The sequence below is a fragment of the Nilaparvata lugens genome, chromosome 1 (genome assembly GCF_014356525.2).
Source record: "Nilaparvata lugens isolate BPH chromosome 1, ASM1435652v1, whole genome shotgun sequence".
Lineage (NCBI taxonomy): Eukaryota > Metazoa > Arthropoda > Insecta > Hemiptera > Delphacidae > Nilaparvata > Nilaparvata lugens.
Genome location: NC_052504.1, coordinates 15735216 through 15756953, shown reverse-complemented (window position 1 = coordinate 15756953; position 21738 = coordinate 15735216). Strand labels below are relative to the sequence as shown.

The window sequence follows — 21738 nt, the reverse complement described above, 5'->3', positions numbered from 1 at the left end:
TCAACTTTTCCCACCTTCAATTGAACTAAATGGAGAGATTAAGGTAGTAAAGCAGGAGGGAGAAGGATGATTAATCAAACACAAGAAAAATTCAATGAAATAAGTTGGAGAAAACTCGATTTAAGTGTTTATTTTTCGATTGATTGGACAAAATCATCAACTTATACAGGGGACTCAATGATCAATATGACGATCATGACTGATCACTATTATTCCAAATAAGTAGACAGGAGGCGATCAATTTCAATCAAAACAAGGTTCATTCTTGACTGACTGTCTTGGAAAAATGATTTATGATTTCAATAAAGCTATGAGAAATGAATAAAATTAAGAAGTTTAGAATTTTCTCACTCAAAACAATTTGTTGATTTGTTCAATATTATTTGTTCAACTTCATACTTTGTTTTTAGTAGTTCCCTTTGTTTCCAATAGTTTCCTTTGCAATTTATAATAGAAAAAAGAAAAATTAAAGTCCACTTAGTCCAGGCGCTGGCTTACATTGAGCATACATGAGAGAGGCAGAGAATTTGACTCCGGATTATTGTTAGGGGGTCTTTAGTGTATATGAAACTCGATTTCGTCACGTCTCAGGGTGGTCGACAGCTTGGGGGGAGGGGGGTAAGTTGTAAAAAACGCGCGCTTATAAAATCGCCTGTCCTGCAGTTACTATTTATAGTACAGCTTTTAATTTTCTCTCAATATTATGTACACATAACTGGCTTTCAATGTGGTCCTCTACATTTTTGCGATAAACCGCATAGATTATCCGTAAAAAAATAAAATATCTCGAAAAATGTATTTTTTTATTATGGACTTTTTGTTATTTCTCGAATATTCAAGTAATTAGCTGACTTAGAGGAAAAGGCTCCCAATAAACGTTGTAGGCCGTTTCTTCCTGAATCCAATGATATATATAGTTTGGGGGTTACGATCATAGATGCGGCAGTGGGAGGGGGATAAGTAGCACTGTTACGCTGAGGCGCGGTCCTCCCCCATGATTAATGCTTGTCTATCCCATCGCTCCTACTAGTCTATGCATTCAAATTATGTATTTCAGGAACGCTATCTTATGTATTTTCGGTCGCTGAAAACGATTTTTCAACTCTCAAGCATTAATAATTGTCAGCTAATTACTTGAATATTCGAGAAATAAAAAAAGTCCATAATAAAAAAAATACATTTTTCGAGATATTTTATTTTTTACGGATAAACTATGCGGTTTATCGCAAAAATGTAGAGGACCACATTGAAAGCCAGCTATGTGTACATAATATTGAGAAAAATTAAAAGCTGTACTATGAATAGTACTGCAGGACAGGCGATTTTATAAGCGAGCGTTTTTTACAACCTACCCCCTCCCCCCAAGCTGTCGACCACCCTGGGACTTGACGACATCGAGTTTCATATACACTAAAGACCCCCTAACAATAATCCGAAGTCAAATTCTCTGCCTCTCTCATGTATGCTCAATGTAAGCCAGCGCCTGGATTAACTACAAAAGCATAGTGGGTACATGTTTAAAGATCATATAAAGATTTGATGAGCGGGTTGCCTAACTGCGCCTGAAACTAATGTAGCCTACTACAATGTGCTAGGACTTCCGTGCTAGTACTAGCACGGAAGAAGGAAACCAGTGTTTAGTGTTCTCTACTCCGTGCTGCCAGTAATGAAACCTCAAGCAAAAAATATGTATGAAAATTAATTCATATTGACAAAGAATATTATCGAAAATAAAGTTCAAGAACAATGATTGAACTGAGTTCAACACAAAAATATCAATTGAATATGATTTACCATGATAATTAATCATGAGTCTCCTCATTGAGAAATGTGAAGATTACTTCTCACTTATTGGCATCAACATGAATCAAAGTAAAGCTTTATTCATCAATTGTAGTTTTCCTTCATTTTCATGATCAAGATTGTTATTGTAATTATTATCATATTCTTACAACATGTGGAATATCTCAAATATTTGTATTGAATGATGTATGTTAACTCTGATTAAAAGCTCTTGTGGGCATTATCCACAAAAAAATAATTTCAGTTTTCCAATTCTCATATATATGTGATACTATATCTGATACTATATATATGTGATACTATTTAGACTAGAGCTAGTCTAAATATCAATATTCGTGAATATTCAAACATTATTGAGAAGGATTTTACCATTCCCCAAGTTTGCTTGCTTTTTGAAATACTCTATTTTCTTTCGATTAATCAGAAGTACTTTTTTGTCGCAGGGAAGCATTGGTGCGTCCGGCAAGAAAAACCTTTCAAATCTGTTTTTGAAGGACATGAGGGAGAAATTCCTATTGCAACTCGGTGGGGTTTGATGTGTTCTCTTCAAAGAGCATCACATTGCTATCTTCATGGAGAAATGAGATTTCCCAGTTATATATGTGCTCTGAATCAAAGCCACAAACTCGTGCAGAAATGATGTCATTTTTTATCGATCTAGACATCGAAGATGGAATGACCTCTGATCGATTTTTGTTTGATCATAGATTTCCAATAAATATAATTATTATCAAGCTGTAGATCTGTTTTTTATGGAATATTCATATTGATCCAATGACTGACTTTATGAACTAGCTTCAAAATGAGAAAATGTTTTTTGATGTATAGTTCCCAGGAAGATTGTAGCGTTTTGTGAAGGATTATGGAGATAAATGAGCTAGAACTCTTTGATAGGTTCCGCATTTTATCTAAAAATGATTGAGAAAAGCAAATTTGATCAGATGGTGCCTGATATTGAGTCATAACCTGTCAAACGTCAGTAGAAGCTAATTAGTGATTGGTGATACTCACGCTTCCATTGCAAATAATTGAAATCAAGTAGCCCTATAGAAATAAATTTAAAACATGACACAACCAAGTATTGTACTCCAACATAATAATTTAATTAGACACCTGATAATGGGATTAATACCCGAAAGCGGTGGTGTCTGAAATAGAATGAGAAAGGTACTAGTAATAAGTTCTATAGTATGATACAATTTACAAGTAGTTAAGAAAATTCAAATTAAATTCAGCCGTGCTCTCGTTCACTAAATCACGACATTATCCACAAATTGGACGATTGTCATTGGGTGATGTCTGAAACTAGTATCACACCCGTCAAAGGGTGAGTAATTAGATTCTTGGGATGCTAAAAGAAGAAAGTAGAATAATATCAACTAGAAAATGATGTATCCAATAAAGAGTTGGATGAAAATGAAATGGTTGGAATAGTAACAAGTATATGTGTTGAAAAATAATGAAAAATGATAGAATCACATATTTTTCTAGGTGGAGGACATTTGAGCTCTAATTAAGCTTGGTGATGAGATAGAATGTAACACCAAGAGCTTGACAGGATCAGATTCCTCTATTGTCACGGCAGCAGTTAATCAAAGGTTGAAACGATCAACATTAAGTTGGCTCTCCACTAAAATATTTTTGAAATCTCACAACGCTATCGTTTTGAGCTGATTTGAGCAACTTTTATTTAGTTCTGAGCACCGATCGATTTCAAGATATGACGTCTAAAGAAATGGAGGGCCAACTTAATGCCAGCTCTCCACTTTTCAAAATCGAAAACTGAACACTCTCGTTTTGAGCTCCTTTTGAGCTAATTTGAGCAGCCTAATCCGTTTTGAGCACTCACCGTTTTCGAGACGTCTCAAAAATTGGAGAGCAAACTCAATGCCAACTCTCCACTTTTCAAAACCATAAAACTAAACACGCTATCGTTTTGAGCTGAATTGAGCAACTTTTATTTCGTTCTGAGCACCCACTGTTTTCGAGATATGACGTCTCAAAAATTGAAGAGCCAACTTGATGCCAGCTCTCCACTTTTCGAAGTCGAAAACTTAACACGCCATCGTTTTGAGCTCATTTTGAGCTGATTTGAGCAACTTTTATTTCGTTTTGAGCACTCACCGCTCTCAGCATAAATTGCCGTTGTAACGACTATAATTTAATTCATCATTAAATAATACCTGCAAATGGAAAGCATTCCATGATTTTTCTGATCCAATAATACTTTCCAAGTTTTCTAATAAACTCCCTCAATTTCGCGAATGCAGACTACAGTTGGAGTACGAAGAGAACGGTCAGGTCGATTTTGTAGATTCCAGCTAGCTATCGACCATCTACATATATCTAAAATCTATATTGCCGCGACTAACACGTTCTGTTCGTACCTCAAGTGAGGAGAAGTAACTGAATCAATTCACGAGAAGCCAGAAACGGTTGTCCGTCATGTGTCATACTAGTCTCCCCGTTTCTATTGAAGAATTTGAAAAGAGGAAGATCTTAATATCTTGGAGTAGTTCTCTCTCTATTCAGTTGTTATAAGAAGGTTGAATACTGTATTGAATGGGGAAGAGAACATCTAAAACATAATTTATTCATACGCATTCACTCACCAGTATCGCATGATCGTATCACACCTGCGCTTGATACCTTTTGAAGATGTGCGAATATATTTAGTATGGTACTAGATCTGAAGCAGGCACCTTCTACTCGATGATTGTCGTAAAAGCCAGCTTTCGGCTGCAGAGTGTGCACAAGTCTAGAGGCAGCCGCGAAAAGGGAGAGACAATGAGTCGTGATGAAGACAATTCGTCTGCGGCGGATGCTGGTGTCTGTGTATGTGGTTGATGGTGTCGGTTTGGTGGGTGAGGATGAGGAGGGGGAGGGGGTCGAAGCTAAGGAGCGCATCTAACATGAATAAAACATCGGCTCATCCCGCAAAGCAAACACCCTAATGCCTTCACCACTCTCTCAACAACAGTCTTTGCGAGTATAAATGAATGAATGAACGAGCACTGGATGAATGTGAGTGAATAGTATAGTAGGCAGCTTTGGGCGGCTTACCTCTGTTTACGTCCGCCCTTCACTCAAGACAAAAGATATTAGGCTCCACTTGAAGATTCGTCAATGAAGGAGTGAGAGTGGTGGCTGAGATTTTTGAGGTATTTGATCTCGTCGCCGCAAATACGATTGTGACTGGAGGAAGCTGAGCATTGGGAGATATCGTCGAAAGAATAGGCGTACCCTTTCGACGTTTGAATAATTGATTAATCAACTTTGAGGTATGAATAAAACAATACGACTACAAGGTTTTCACTTATACTGTTAGGAATGTGTATCTGGTACGTTCCCTCGCATGTGAATTTCTAGTTGACTGACTCTTCCAACCAAGAAACAAAAACAGTTACTCTAATTAGATATAATTCTTTTAAATTGATGATTATAGATTCTTCGTTGTATTCTCACTGATTCGAATCAACCTCAGAGTTTAATCAATTTAATGAACTCGGCCCAAAAATGAATTGAATACGATCCATCATTCGCTCGTGCCAAGCAACAAGAGAAGTTTTTCAAGAATTCAAGTGGAAAAATCATTTATCAAAAATATTTTTTCATAAAGATTGTATTTAGAATAGAAGTTTTCGGCAAGTAATATTTTATTGTATCAAAAATTGATAATCATATAGATGGATTGATCTGAATAGAGTTTTAATTGAGTACTCAGAACATGATAATATTGTTTCCTTGGATTGAAAGAGGATAGGCATAACCTTCTTCAGTTTGTTATGGTAAAAAAAATCAATGCTGGATCTCTTAAAGGCGTTTTCATTTTCTGTTTCTTTTGATTCTTTGAAGATCACCTATCAAGAGCTTCAACAATCAGGTCTCTATTTTGCATATGTCACTAGCGACATTAACACCAAGATTTTCTCTTGATTAGAAAGCAAACGACAGAATATTTGAGGGATCAATACTGCGGCTAAACAACATTTTTATTGGGAAAGCATCGAGAGCGCAGCAATGGCCAGGTCATAAAACAGTAGACATCAGTCCAAACACTTCTTCGACGTTCCGGAGAGTGTCAATAATAATTGTAGCGTTTTATTATCGTCATAAATGACCGGTGAGAGGGGGAAGGTGGCTCACTCTTTGCTCCAGCGCATTAATATCTCAAGATGGAAAGAAAACAATACTTTTTGTCGATAAGAAGCTGGGATGACGTCAATTTTATGGCAAATGTCATTCTTTTCTTCCTCTGACTTCTTGGTTGTTGCACTCTCTTTCACTCCGTAGATCAGATGTGCATTGGCATCAGTACCAACTATGGCTTTATTGTATAAAAGCGAAACAAACATCCAATACCAGAGGTATACTCACTCGTACATGAGGGAAACAGACAGTAAAATGACTTGTGAAATTTCCAAACTAATAGATGATTACGATACTGTTGATCCATTTATTATATTTTTTGCAATCGTTCAACGCTGAACACTGATTTGAAGTGTATTATCACAAGTCAGGTTTACTTTTTGAGTGAAGAGTCTCGATTCCGTTCAGCGTAAGGTCAATGTGAATAGTAATATTGGTGAATGAAATTGTTGAGAAAAGTTGAAATTTTCGTGCGTCTGAAATTCTAGTAATTGGTTAAACTCAAAATTGAAATTGATATCGCAGTGTACAAGGCAACATAAACATTAAAATTTATCAATTACATCAATGAACTATTACAAATTTCAGAATTTGGAAACCTGTACTATTTACACTAATAATGGAAGAGAAAGCTGAATCACGGACTCATAACTTGATTCTTGGACCGATTTACCCCTACCAAGCATCAAGACACTTCTATCAGAGAGTACTTGGGACTTATTACTTATTTTATCTGTGCTTCTATGCATAGCTGAAACATTTCATCATAGCTGAGTTTTCGCCAGCTATTTGAGTCAAGAGCCTAACACGCCGTAATTTCATAATTTTATAATTGGGAATACACCAGAAAATAATGCACAGTAGCCTCATCTCATTTTCCCCCCACACACATTCTCTGCTTGAGAATGCATTAAAAATTGGAAAATAATTAACAAATTTTATAATTTCAAGCTCGATGATTTACACAGTAATTCACTATTAGCTCAATATAATTTGAAAACTTAGTGGTGATGCAGAGTTTTTGAAAATCCAATGGAAAAGAAAATAGAACACAATAAAATATTCTCCATAGGGAAAAGTTGAGGCTCTTTCAATTACAATATTTATAGCCGGCAGCTAAGCCTTTACTTGACAATTGTGCGGAGAGTAAGGGATTTGGAAAAGAGATTGGCACAAATCCAACCAACTCTTTCGCGGCGCACCAATTAGAAGAAAATTATTTTTTAATTATGAATTGATGAATTATCGGAGACTGGGAAACTGAATGGAAAGAAGAAAAGATCTCCCTCTCGATCTAAGAGGAAAGTGCTGCTAATGGAGTTTCTGCTGCTTTTGCTGCTCACTTCTCTTCTACCTTTTAATTGGCCCAGGATTATTTGATTGCATCATCGGAATATGCTCAAGATAGACTCCAGATTCAGGCATTATCAAGTTGTAGATTATGATAAGAGGACTGCCGAGCGGATCTAGTCAAGCTTCAATATTCAACTCTGGGGGATTATGGAAAATGCGAAAATTAGTTTTAGAGTAACGCTCCAAAGAAGATATGAATTTCCACTCAAGTGTGATACGACTTCATTGTACGTGATTTCATAAGATCCTGTATGCTGGGATGCAAATTCATTATTAGAGTTTACTCTCTTATGTTCAATATAGAATACAAAGTTGGGGCGCAAATTTCAGTATGATTATTGGTGGAAGGGTTTTTAGCGATTAGGACACTATTATCTTGTTTCCCTAATTGTAAGAAAATTAAAAAATAAGTATAATTGAATAGAGTATAGCTCATAAAGTGAAACTCATATAGAGTATAACTAATAATATTTTGTCTACATAAATTGAATCGAATTAATTTTTTAATAATACGTTCATTTTATATTATTTTTCCAAGTAAAAATCCATTTTATGAATTGTTGAAGAATAGCAATAACTGAACAAGAGAAAACAGCATACGAAGAAGCAGTTTTAGATTAAGTGTGATCTGCAATTAACATGCTACACTATTATAACTTGATTTTCTCACCTAAGTTGAAATCATCGAATAGAAAGTTGACTCCACTACTTTTGAGCCGGAGAGTGTCACCATCTGGAACAAAGAAGAAGTTGATTGAAATTATTTTTCCACATTTTTTCAAAAGAACAGTCATGATAATCATCGGGATCCAAGTTACAACCCATTCCTCATTGAAAATTAGAATATCAAGCGTTATGAGTCAAAAAATAATAATATTTCATCTTGAGATGGTTACACACAAAAAAAAACTCTGCCAGGTATCTAATATAGCAATGTTAAAAGACAGATGTCTACTATAACGTTGCTAATATAGTGCATGATAAATTACAAGCTAATAGTTTAATACTTTTCTATTCTGATAACCAGATGAATAGTTGACTCTCTAGTATTATATTATGCGTAGATCATATTTGATGAGAGAAAGAAAGTTGATGTGGGTTGATAGGTGGTATTGTATGGAAAGAAACTTGCCTATCTCCCCAATAAAAATATAGCCGCTGATGATGGAAGAATGCCTGGAAAATGCTGGATAATGTAAATTCCAAACATTAGATTCTCGTAAAATCGAAATTATGCGAGTAAAAACGGCCAAGCCTCCAGGACATCGAAATATTCATCACTGTCTCCGAATTTGATCTGACACAAAACCAATTTTACCAAATGAAATTTTACGCTCCAATATAAGTTTAATCTATCCTCAGGTCAAGCTTATTGTAAGGTTTACATCTGGAACATTTTCAGAAACAAATAGCGTACACAGTCATGTTGTCGTTATTTTATAAAGTATCGATTCAATGTTGGATTGCTGCAACTGCAGAACTCCACTCTAACGTGGTGGACGTGATCCGACTTGCTTAGGTCTAGTATGGCAACGGTGGCTGAAAACCTGCAAAAACACACATAACAGCTACCACTGTGTTCTTTCACAGCAATTGTTATCAAACTTCACTCCTCATTGATGAGAATTACGAGTTCTTGCTGTGATGCTCTGGTATGAAAAATGTTACTTTCGGTCAATCATGTAAATATTTAGAAAATGATGATTATGTTATAAAAAGTATTTAATGAATAATTTATTCATTGTGGTATGAAATATTCATTTGCCCTATTGAGGTCGCTTCAATCTGATGCTTGCTCTTATAATTATTGGAACCACATCTGGTGGTTCCAGATTCACCATTTCATAAAAATTTTAATCAAATTCTTGTGTGAAAACAGTTTCCTAAAGCCGCGTTTACACCAAAGTTATGAACGAAATGTTCATTTCTCCGTCCTTATAGATTCTATTAGATTGGACATAACTTAACTTATCATACACATGATGAGCATATGTGTTTGTCAAAGTTCCGTTCAATCTAACAGAATCTATATAAGGACGGAAAACTAGAGATTTTGTTAATAACTTTGGTGTAAAGGCAGCGTTACTTTCATATTTTGGAGTATTCTTTTCATGTAAAATTCTATACTGATGTCTATACTATGTCTATATCTTATACAATCTAATTCACAAAATTTTCATTATTTCATCAGATTTCCTGTCGCATTTCTCAATTCTCTAGCGGGTTTGTTGATACTGTACAGTGAAACCTTGTTTATCCAGTTTTGACGGGACCATGATCATTGCGGATTAGTGAACTACCAGATAAATAGATTTTAACAATGATTCTTCACAAGACGGTTATGAAATTAGAGCAGTATGTTTCTCCACTGTAAAATATTATACTGTTTTTTGTGTTGAATTTATCTTTTCAAGAGTGTTTCAATCAATCAATAATTTTATTCAATTCAACACAAAATACATAAATGTATTTGGTTTGAATACTTTATGCTGTGTCTTATTAGCTCGGTTTATCCGTCCCCCATTTCTTGAGAACAGTCCCAATTTGGCTCTCTATGGGAGCTTGATGATAGAGATATATGAATGATAATAAACATTTTCATAAATATATAATGTGTACTAGAACAATTACAGTGATGGTACTTCCGTAAGTGAATAATATTTTTCCATGTACGTCAATTGAAGGTGAACAAGATGGGCAAGAAAATCCTGTGTAATTTATTTCATAGAATATTGGAAAGGGAACCACGCTAATGTATTCGGGACACCTGCTCTGGAATCCGGAAGGAAGCTTTTGAAAAGGGGTTAGTTGGATCACTTTTCTGGCAGTCTCTTTCTATACATGAATAGCTATTGCAAACGAGAAGAGGGATAGACGGACGCTCGCTCCAAGAAGAGCCCTGAAAAAGAAACGCGGACGATGAAGAGAAGAAAGAAATAGTGAGGAATAAGAAGATATAAAATAAAAATGCATGCGCGTCGGGAGACGAGACGATGTGGGCGGGGGAGAGGGGATGCTAGGTACCCTACTCGCTTTAGTTGCCCCAAAAAATAATAGGTTGGCTTTTGTCCAAACTGCAAAGTGGTGTTTAACAAACACTGGCACACAAAGAGACAATCTTTGCCGAACAAAAGTTTGTGTCGGTGTGTGTCTGTGTACAAGGGAGTTTTGAATTTGTTTCCTATGTGTAAAGCTCCTTGTGGTGCAACGGCTGTGAGTAGACTTGTAACTCTTTATCTGTGTAATAAGAGGAGTTTTTTGTGTTTTCTTGATGGTACCTGCCCACCAACTTTTCCTATCTGAGAGTTTAGAGCTTGCTCAAACTTCGGAAATGCTACTGTGAAAAGTTGCTAGCTGATCCTGTCGAACTCTCTAATATCATAATTCATTTCCATCTTTTTCGCCGTATTCTCTTATAAAATACTGGGAATCTACTTGTAGGAGAGTGGGAGGAGACAGGATAAGAGCTCTTATTCTACCAACTCAATGATGGTTCAAGAATGAGGCAACAATTTACATTATCTCACTTTCAAATTCATTTCCCTATTCAAGAATGACTTGACCGAAAATGAGCGTGCAGTTCAGTAACTCAATGCATCTCTCTTCAAAGTTTTGTCACGTGCATTCCAGTTTACGTATCTACGATAATGACAAAAAATAATTTTCAAACTACAAGATTCTTTCCAAATGGATCAGCTACAATATAATGAATTCGAAATAATAGCGAAGACTTAATAACAATGTCACGTCATCTTAGATCAATCTTCCAATGAATAATCTTCGGAAAAGATAGCCAAGCTTTGAGTTATTAAAAGTAATTGGGAAGTGATTTTCTTGAAATGGAATAATTCATTATACAGCAAAAGAGAATATGTCTTTCTTTATTGTTTAATTCACTTTGGACCAATTGTTTGATCTATTTATATTCTGCAAGCTTTAAACTGTTATCATACAGTTTAAAAAACTAATCACTCCTGATTTCTGCGACATATGGAATTTTTTCCTGAGTCCTTATCAGTAGAATCTATTCATTGTATTGTTGAACATTCATAGGGTCTGACTGATTTAGCGCTTATAGCGTCGGAGCACTAAATTATACTTATTAATTACACTTATAGAATTCAACACATCAACAGTCATTGATAGAAGAAAGTAAGGTGAAAAGGTTTTGTCCCATATGGTACATCCACAGTAATATGAATAGGCGTTGTGGAAATGGTGATTCATTTTTTACTTAATTAAGGAAATGAAGCAATCATACTCTTCTCATGAATTCTCTTCCTTGAGAATTTTCTGTCTCAATCAAGCTGATATGAATTCAGTTCTGTATAATTAAACTGTATTCACGGTCCAAGTTGATCATTTTCTGTCATAGTTTATTGGTCAAACAGAATTATTCTGGAGAGGACTGTCAAGTTGTGGGAGATATTCAGGTATTCAGAAAGTACAAACTGTGCCTGCTCGTTGTGCAGAGTAGTTGCGGTAGAACAGTAAGTGACAGTGAATGCTCAATTTACTATTTCGGGTACATTAATCATCAGTGACGCAAATTCCACCTCTAATATATTGCCATCACGAGTGTCTGTCATAATCAAATCGACCATATTTAATATTAACTCAACATGTGCAGTTGATAGAATGAATATGCACTACACTATCAATTAATTATCAACAAAATCACAATTTCCTTGCTGAGTCTGATGCACTTCTGATGTAATCTAAACAGTCCAACACTGTGAGTAATATGCACTGTATTCAGTCTTCCCATGAGGTAACTCTACCTGTGTTGGTTTTAATGAACTCTCTTACTATTTAACGTCATGTTGCTATTTAGATCTACTGTAGCGCGATTAACAACAACGCTGAAGATGAGCAAGCTTGAGTGATAATAATGGATTTCTGAGTAACTTATCATGGAATTCAGTGCTTGTTACTGATAGAGTTAATAACATACCATCTAAGAGTCTGAAATAATCTTATGGTCCTGTTCCCATTATTTAATAATAATTTTGCTCCTATTTATAGGATTGGAGCATCAAACTTGTTGTTACGAAATATTTTGAGATTTTGTTCCAAGTGATGGAATTCACTATGATCCTCTTCACGTAATATAATATGTCCTCGTTGGTTGTTCACACTGAGTAGTAACTGCAGCTCATTAGTATGTAGCTGAACCTAGTACATTGTCTGCTATTTAGTCTGGCTGAAAGAAAATGTCCTTGTTCATTATTGGTTGCTTATTGGGACAGTCTTACTAACATTTTTATAAGTAAAATAGATTTCAAGGTGAATTTACAACGTAGGCTACTGTAGATAGAATGGCAACTCTATTAAAAATTTTCTACCCATGTATGCGAGACGGAAAGAGTAAAGAAGATTGGTGTCTAGAATTTTTCCATCAATCGCTGATGTCACATCAATCGACGCGTCGGGTATGCATACATTTTCGCTACTCAATCGCTGCCCGGAGAGTTACAAGTGGGGAGGAGATTCAAGTAGTTATTAATTGGCATGCTACATACCCTTGTGCAGTGGATGGGAGGGGTGCAATCGCTACGCTACTATCGCCGCCACACGCGTAAATGTGGGTCGTGGAGATGGTTCATCAATCAAGTCGTTGCAATCACCCCTCCTCTCTCTGACCACACTCCATATTCTATGCAAAAATAACACCACCGATCCAGCCGATTGAGTGGGAAGGTGGGAAGGAGTGGGAAGGATTTTCTACTAGGTAAGCACTTTCCATAATATTAATGATACACGCGATCAGGTACAATGTGAGACGAGCTCTTCGGTTCTTGAGATGTGATCTAAGCATTTCAAAAATACCTCTTCCAAAAATATAGTGGTTCTTATTTTCTCAAATTCAATTACAGATGATTATTTCTATACCCATACAATATAATTTTTTCCTCGCTCAAGGGCTGACCTCGCCCAAGAGCGTTTTTTCAGGCGTTTTCAGACAAGTCGGCAGGACAAGAAGCTCTCCGTTGACTGATTATCAGCTTATTCCCGAACACTAACTCAGTCAGGCAATCGGAGAGCTTCCTGCCCTGCCAACTCGTCAAAAAATGCCTTAAATGCCTTGTGTGGCTTTGCTCTTACTCTTACTTACTTCCCGTGTACATGATCACCATTATGCTATTATTCTATACATTCCCCTCCCAAAATTGGTAGCGATTGACTGATTATCAGCTTCTTCCCGAACGCTAACCCAATCAGCAATTCGGAGAGCTTCCTGCCCTGCCGACTCATCAAAAAATGCTTGAAATGCCTTGTGTGGCTTTGCCCTTACTCTTACTTACTTTCCGTGTCCATGATCACCATTATGCTATTATTTTATATATTTTCCTCCCAAAATTTAGCCACCCGAAGGGCTTTGTGATTTCATTTGAGGAGGTCGTCATGAGAGCAGTTTGTGTCAAGCAACTCACACTGCAATAAGTGAGTGTATGCAGTTTTGTCCTGAGCAGTCACAGGCAGCATTGTCCTGGAAGTAACCCCAACGTAGCAGGTTTGATTTTCTTGTGACTCCTGTTCGTAGATGATTTTAAGACTGCTAAGTTGTGCCCTTACTCTATGAGGAGATATGCAGTATAAATGAGGGATTCAGCGAACAGGGTCAAAAAATTGTATTTGAATCGATATGAGATATTCATATATCGAATTATCAACTTCACTCTTTACCACAAAACCTCTATTATTTTCCAGTTACGCCAAAAGCTATTGTATTTTATGATTATTTTTATTTGTAAAAATATTTCTTGTATTTGGCAATAAAATTTAATTTAAGATTCTAGAAGGAGCCGACAATAGTGATTGTGTCAATGACAGAAAGTACAAAGTAGAAATGAAGTCACTTGATGTTAAAAAATTAAGGTATAGGTGATGATTTCACTGGTGTGAGTATATTACATGATGATTCTTCAAAATAATTTTAATTTACAAGTTTAATCATGATCTCAGGTGTCATCATATCATAAGAATTGAATAATAATTGTTGTTGCAACATTGAGATTTATTGTATATGTTGAATCTACATAGTCATCGATCATTTATAGTTGATCTTTGTTTTTGTCAAATAAGAAAGACATTTTTCATTGTGAACCATGGGGCTTCGCAATTTTTACTAGCTCTTGTCAAGGAATCGACGGCAACAGAACTTTCGCTCTTTCTTTCAAGGTCTTCTTGTACTTCTACAGATTCTACTGCCTCATCCAAGATTAGACTAGTTTTTCTATATCTGTAAACAATGAGCTCAACTATCCATGGATTTCTCGTCTGAATTAATCTGTCACCCCTATAATTTAAAGTGTAGTGTTATTGAAGAATCAACATCAACATGAGCTGATTGTGAAGAAAATCTTCAGACTTTCAACAACTCAATGTCTGAAATCTTCCGTGTGGAAACTGAAACTTGCTTCAATCAATTAAGCGTGAATATCAAGCATGCTCTCCTTTTCGATGCCGTCTTTCTCTGAAAAGTGACAAGTCAATCGGTTGTTGTGAAAGAGCTCCCCACTTGTGGTGTGCGAAACCAACCCCTCACCCACTCCTACACTGGCTACATCCTCGTCAACAACGAGGTGGTAATTTATTGAAATTTGAGCAGACTGTTCCCCCCTACACCACTTCATGTCGATACGCTACAGCGCAAAAGAATAATAAAAATGCCCGGACCGATCCGCATACTTTTCTCTTCCTCCATTCTTCTCTTCTTCCTATCGCATCATTAATCTCTCGCAAACAACATTTCACTCGCGTCACGGCGCCTGGCTGCAGCGTTCAATTCTCAAGCTCATGGCATAATTGAGTACTTGATTTTTTCAGTTAATTGAGTAGGCCTATTCCCACGACGATGAATATTAATGCATTGCCACCTGTATCGGAGATTTGGTTCAGGTCTTGCTGTACAAGTGTATTGTCCAGGCTTCACTGAATCACTGCTTTTCACATTCGAGAACTCGTTTTTTTACCACATTTAATTCGTCCAAATGATGGATTACTGGCAATTTGGTTTGTGACGATCATTCAAAGAACACCGTGTAACTAATTGTACACGGTTGACAAAGTTTGATTTATCCGTTCTAATCTGCCTTTGCTTCAGGAAATCCTGTATTTCTTTCGGTATTACGGACTCAAAATGAATGAAGAAGATAATTATTAAATATAAAGAAAATAAAAATCTCAGTACGCTTTTTTTAAAATATTTTATCACAACATGTTCGGTCATTTATGCCATTTTCAAGTGATCACTTGAGCATAAATGACCGAAACATGTTGTGATAAAATATTTAAAAAAAAGGGTACTGTGATTTTTATTTTCTTTATATTTATATTACAAGTAGCGCTATACAGGAAAGAGATAAATAGGATAATTATTGAATTCTAGCATGTGTCAAGTGATTGGTAACTAGTATCCAGAGCTTTTTTATTTCCCTTGTAATTTACATTCTCATAAAAGTTTCTTAAACTGCAAACTGGATGCTTATCAAAGAATTCGGAATACAATACAATAATAAAAAGTGACAATACTATTGCAAGTGGAGGATCGCGATTAACCATCAAGAGGACTATTTGATTTCCTCCTAATATTACTGTCAAATATTCAGATTTCCTATCTTCTTCGTCAAATTTCAATCACTATGCACATTTCTGAGGATCAGCTTTATATAAAATAAAGTTCCTAGTTCCTCCGTTCCTTGTTCCTTGCCACTCACAAACTTCTTATAATGTTCTACAGCGACTTGAAGTTCGATCATCATGACAAAATACAAGTGCCAGTACAAGTTCAGTTCATGACACAGCTATGCCAGCTTCATGTCCTAATAATTGTTGAGGATAAATTATAATTTAGTCGTGAATTGCTGATCCTTCTTTTCAAAGTTTATGTTATTTCACGAATCAAATCAATCAAAGAATCAAACAACATCGAATGTTTGACTTGATTCTTGAATATCACAAAAATGTTGAACCAATTGTTTGTTATAATTTTGTGAATAGAGGATAAAACTATTGTAATTTCCATAAATCCTTGAAGTCAGGCAGAGTTCAACTCAGTACTTCTACAAATAGTTGATAAAAACAATAGTTGCTATTTATGTTTCACGAAATCACATAGCATAATTCACGGTTGGTGTTTGAAGACAAAGTATAGCACTTGAATTTCTTTTTTAATTAGACTAGGGTTATTTATCAGTGTTTTTGGTGGAAGTCAACAGAAGTCGGCTAACCACCTGCTTCGGCTAATTGCTGCCATACATTTGAAGAAGAAAACAGCCAGCCGCCATTTGCCTGCCTGCACAATTCCATTCGCAATGTGTCCTTTCTCTTTCTCATTTCCTGAATATTATCCTGGATGTTTCCCAAGGATATTTCAACTTGAGAATTTCAGAGCACCCAGCCAGGTTAAAGGCTTGTAACTTAGTCAACAGACACATTCTACACGCTTATTAGGACTCGCTCATAGTAGTTACTCGTACAGTATAAGCATTACCGTAACTAAGGAGTTTTCGTACAGTTAAGCCCCGCACAAACACATCGATTTTTGTTCGTACGATATTTTGCCATCTTTATTATTTCTTTCAGATTAAACGGAACTTGACAAACATCATCTGTTTGAAATCATCTGTTTAATCAAATAGAATTTATTAGGACGGCAAAATATCGTACGAATAAAAATCGAACAAACTATAATATTTTGTAATAAACATCACTAAATATTCCCTTAGAACTTCTTAGAAAATGATATTTATCATGAAACGATGATTGAAAAAAATGTGCTAATCCTTTATTATTCTTGAAGTACCTTGATTTCGGTATTGAATTGAATTAAACTGATTAATTTCAGCCGCTCGAAACAATTTTCATGGATCGCTAGTTGTCCTCTATAACTGGAACTTGCATAATATAGAAGAATTGGAAATACAATTTATTTAGTATGGTCTGAGATATTTTAATTTCCAATTCAATGGTAAATCAGTTTATTCAAATCAAACTCTTTCAATATTCGAGGATGAACGGTAGGCCTATACTGTGCAATAACATGCTACTATTTAAACTGTGACTTTAATCCCCCAACCTATATAATCAAAGCCAGCAGAGATAAACATGAGATAGAGATTTTTGGTAATCTTAGCAGGCAAAGACGAAAGAGATGGCAATCTTGTTGGATTCGATAAAAAGATTACGATGGTATCTTTGTCTAAATACATAATAGGGGCGGGCAAAGGAACGGAGTTGTGCTCCGAGAGGGCCCGCGGAGTCAGGGTCCCCGAGGACCATCCTTTCTCCCGTTTCCCGTTTCCTGTGGGATCGTAATGAATGTCAGGACGTGCCGAAAATAGCAAAGCCTGCATTATCGATATCAAATACGGCTCGTATCCAACCGGCTAGCCAGTCTCCATTATTACGATTGCATTTTTCTAGGGACAACAAGCCAGTTCCCTCACCAAATTGAAGAACAACGAATGCTCCTTCCGAAACTATCCTCTAGTACAGTTCATCCTTGAATATTGGAGGGATTCAAATCCTGACCATGAAATAACACTTTCAACAAAGAGCCTCATAACCCTCAATCCCCGACTTGAATTGTATTACAAAGCTGTTTTCATAACGGTTTCAATAAAATCTGAGACCTCAAAATCCAATCTTATTCCTATTGCTATTCATAAGCAATCTTTATCATGTAAGCCATTGCTTGTTGAATGGGTTGGTCTCATGACCAGATGTCCATTTTTAGGAGATCATTTGATTTTCTACTTGGTTTCTGTTCTCGCTTCGTGGAAATGTCACATTCTGTGAATCTCATTTGTGCCTTTTCCATTCCTCATTTCTGATGAAAAGCAATCACAATTTTCCGTAAATAATAAATAGTGGATGAATATTCAACTAGTAGTATTGGACAGGATCATTGTTTTTCGAATCTTCAACTACTGCATAGAGCTGTTTATAAAGTTGAGACTTCAAAACCATCATTGATAAGCATCAGCATAGAGAATAGACTGCATTTATGTATTATCTTATTGTGATGTGTTTCGTGTATTGTTCCTGCTCAGTTTATTTTCTCATAATATTTCTGGATTGTTTCAACAAAGTTCGTTTGATCGACATAGGTACTCTATTTCAATTGAAAATTGATAGAAAATCTATTGAGAATATTATTTTTGATACATTTCAATGCTTTCATGCAGTATAATCTATTTTACTCGCTTGAATATTTCGATGAAATGTATTAGTGTTTGAAATTCAGTTGATAAGATCGATTCTGTGATCTGTGTGATAGCTGATTATCATAATACTTCTGTTCTCTCATTATAGAAGTTATAAGACTCTAATCAATTATACAGGAAAGTGTTTCCCATATTTTCATCGGTTATGCATTAGTTCTGAAAGATGAATAATATCTCCTCGACCCAGACCAGGGAAAAGTACGTACAATAGCGCCAATAAACTTGAAAACCTGTCAATACTGATGGAAAACTAGTAGGAGGAGGATGACAGATGAAATCAATAGGCCATCGGTGAAAGGTACAGTAGATACAGCTGAGTGATTCGATTATTATTTATTTGTGACCTACAGAATCCCCTCGCTGAAAATTGACTCAATTATTCATTGTGTTACTCAATCACTTTCAATATCGGAAGTATTGTTTGATACTGCTAACAGAATTCTAGTCTTTGAACACGGTTTACGTAAAAGTTTGAACTGCAAATTTGTTCCTATTGTCTGAACTGAAATTGGATCACTTTTTTCCATTGATTCTAGGTACTCCACCCACCCCAACCACTGGTTACAATGTTGTTGTAGACTAGAACATTGAAAATCCTACTTGATCGTGTTTGATTTTTTTCATTCTTGCAGATACAGATTCATCATTTAATTAGATCTGTCTTTCGTTAAGGGCGTTTTTAGAGATTCAAACGCAAAATTCCTTGATCGAAATGGATTAATCGAAAGACTGGAATAGACACTTTTACTTTATATATGTGCTAAAAATCAATATATATATATATATATATATATATATATATATATATATATGTATTATATATATGTCTTTATATATGTATTAAAATCAATAGGAACGAGAATTTAGCAGTGTATTCCACCATCAGGTGATATCGCTCTGGTTCGAACTCAGACTGAGAAAAACTACATGAACGAAATTTCAATTTTATAAATTATTCGTAATTCACATCAAATAAAGTGATTTTATCCGCGCAAACTTGATTTTATACTTGGAAACTTTTTCTTCCAACTTTCACATTCAGAGCTACCTCAACTTCTGGAAGGATTTCCATGGACGTTGTCATATTATTTCAGTAAGAGCTACGGCGAACAGAAAAGTCTTGATAATATCAAGCAAATCCACACATTTAGCAAAATCAAACTCTCTTTACAATTAAATAAAAAGACTTAGAAATTATCAAAAACCACAGATTTTATTGAAAGTTTGAAAGACCGGTTCCGGTTGTTACACCATTGTCAATCTCTGAAAAACTAAAACTGAATACAAGTGCAGCAGAATTTATACTAGTAGGCGAGTACTGCTATTGGTCAAGGGCATGAACGCCTGCCATTGGCCCAGCTAGACAGTCTCCTCCCACTTAACGGTATGACAGATACGTCACAAAATGGCAGTTTAAGCAACAGAGAATATTCTCTTTACAATGTTATGAATTCATGATATGGCTTCCAATGTTGTAGAGTCATCCGGTTCGGTGGTTCGTTCAGCAAGGTGGTACTTCTCCTTAATGGACTGACTCCTACGGCTCAAAAAAAGCCATACAAATATTCTCTGTAGAATATAATCTAACGGATAGTCCCGATCAATCCCAATGCAGCTAAAATGTTCATCTCTCTACTAGAATCTATAATTTCCTGAAAAATCAAGAACATGACATTTTTAAAGATAAAAGCTTTCTTGTGATGTAATTTTGGAGATAAAAGAGGTCCTAGAGGAGAAGAGAGGCCCAAATAGGAAACAAAATTTTTTGAGTTCATCATCGACATCTCTACACACGTGCCAATAACTACACTGCATTCGAAGATACATGGTTTATTTCTGGCGCCTGGGCAGACGGCTTTCGGCATTTTTCGGAGAGGGAAACTGGAATGTGAATGATATGTCGAATGTTACCGGACTACTGACAATCCTGACAAGATCCTGACTCCTGACACGGGTGTGTCATCCCTGTTTATGCGATGTGACACTACTTCCATTACAACCTAGCTCGCACTTTGTTTGGACACGCAAAGAAATACTTCCGAGCAGATTTACAACTGGTGGGCGAATCCATTCATGTAATGAAGTGCTACACGGAAACGGGATACTTTCCATTTTGTAAGATTGATGTGGTAATTCAATGGTAAATCAGTTTATTCAAATCAAACTCTTCAATATTCGAGGATGAACGGTAGGCCTATACTGTGCAATAACATGCTACTATTTGAACTGTGACTTTAATCCCCCAACCTATATAATCAAAGCCAGCAGAGATAAACATGAGATAGAGATTTTGGTAATCTTAGCAGGAAAAGACGAAAGAGATGGCAATCTTGTTGGATTCGATAAAAAGATTACGATGGTATCTTTGTCTAAATACATAATAGGGGCGGGCAAAGGAACGAAGTTGTGCTCCGAGAGGGCCCGCGGAGTCAGGGTCCCCGAGGACCATCCTTTCTCCCGTTTCCCGTTTCCTGTGGGATCGTAATGAATGTCAGGACGTGCCGAAAATAGCAAAGCCTGCATTATCGATATCAAATACGGCTCGTATCCAACCGGCTAGCCAGTCTCCATTATTACGATTGCATTTTTCTAGGGACAACAAGCCAGTTCCCTCACGAAATTGAAGAACAACAAATGCTCCTTCCGAAACTATCCTCTAGTACAGTTCATCCTTGAATATTGGAGGGATTCAAATCCTGACCATGAAATAACACTTTCAACAAAGAGCCTCATAACCCTCAATCCCCGACTTGAATTGTATTACAAAGCTGTTTTCATAACAGTTTCAATAAAATCTGAGACCTCAAAATCCAATCTTATTCCTATTGCTATTCATAAGCAATCTTTATCATGTAAGCCATTGCTTGTTGAATGGGTTGGTCTCATGTCCAGATGTCCATAATTTTTAGGAGATCATTTGATTTTCTACTTGGTTTCTGTTCTCGCTTCGTGGAAATGTCACATTCTGTGAATCTCATTTGTGCCTTTTTCCATTCCTCATTTCTGATGAAAAGCAATCACAATTTTCCGTGAATAATAAATAGTGGATGAATATTCAACTAGTAGTATTGGACAGGATCATTGTTTTTCGAATCTTCAACTACTGCATAGAGCTCAGGAAATGTTTATAAAGTTGAGACTTCAAAACCATCATTGATAAGCATCAGCATAGAGAATAGACTGCATTTATGTATTATCTTAT

The 21738-nt window shown here is 36.0% G+C and overlaps 1 protein-coding gene across 2 annotated transcripts in view; it reads right to left on the bottom strand.

The window, feature by feature from the left end:
* Positions 1–21738, bottom strand: part of LOC111055763 (lachesin) — a 97626-nt gene that overhangs the window by 53888 nt on the left and 22000 nt on the right. For both annotated transcript variants that reach the window (XM_039431823.1, XM_039431828.1), the window contains exon 2: positions 7976–8038. In XM_039431823.1, coding sequence (XP_039287757.1) covers positions 7976–8038 — 63 coding nt within the window. The remainder of the gene's footprint in view (positions 1–7975; positions 8039–21738) is intronic.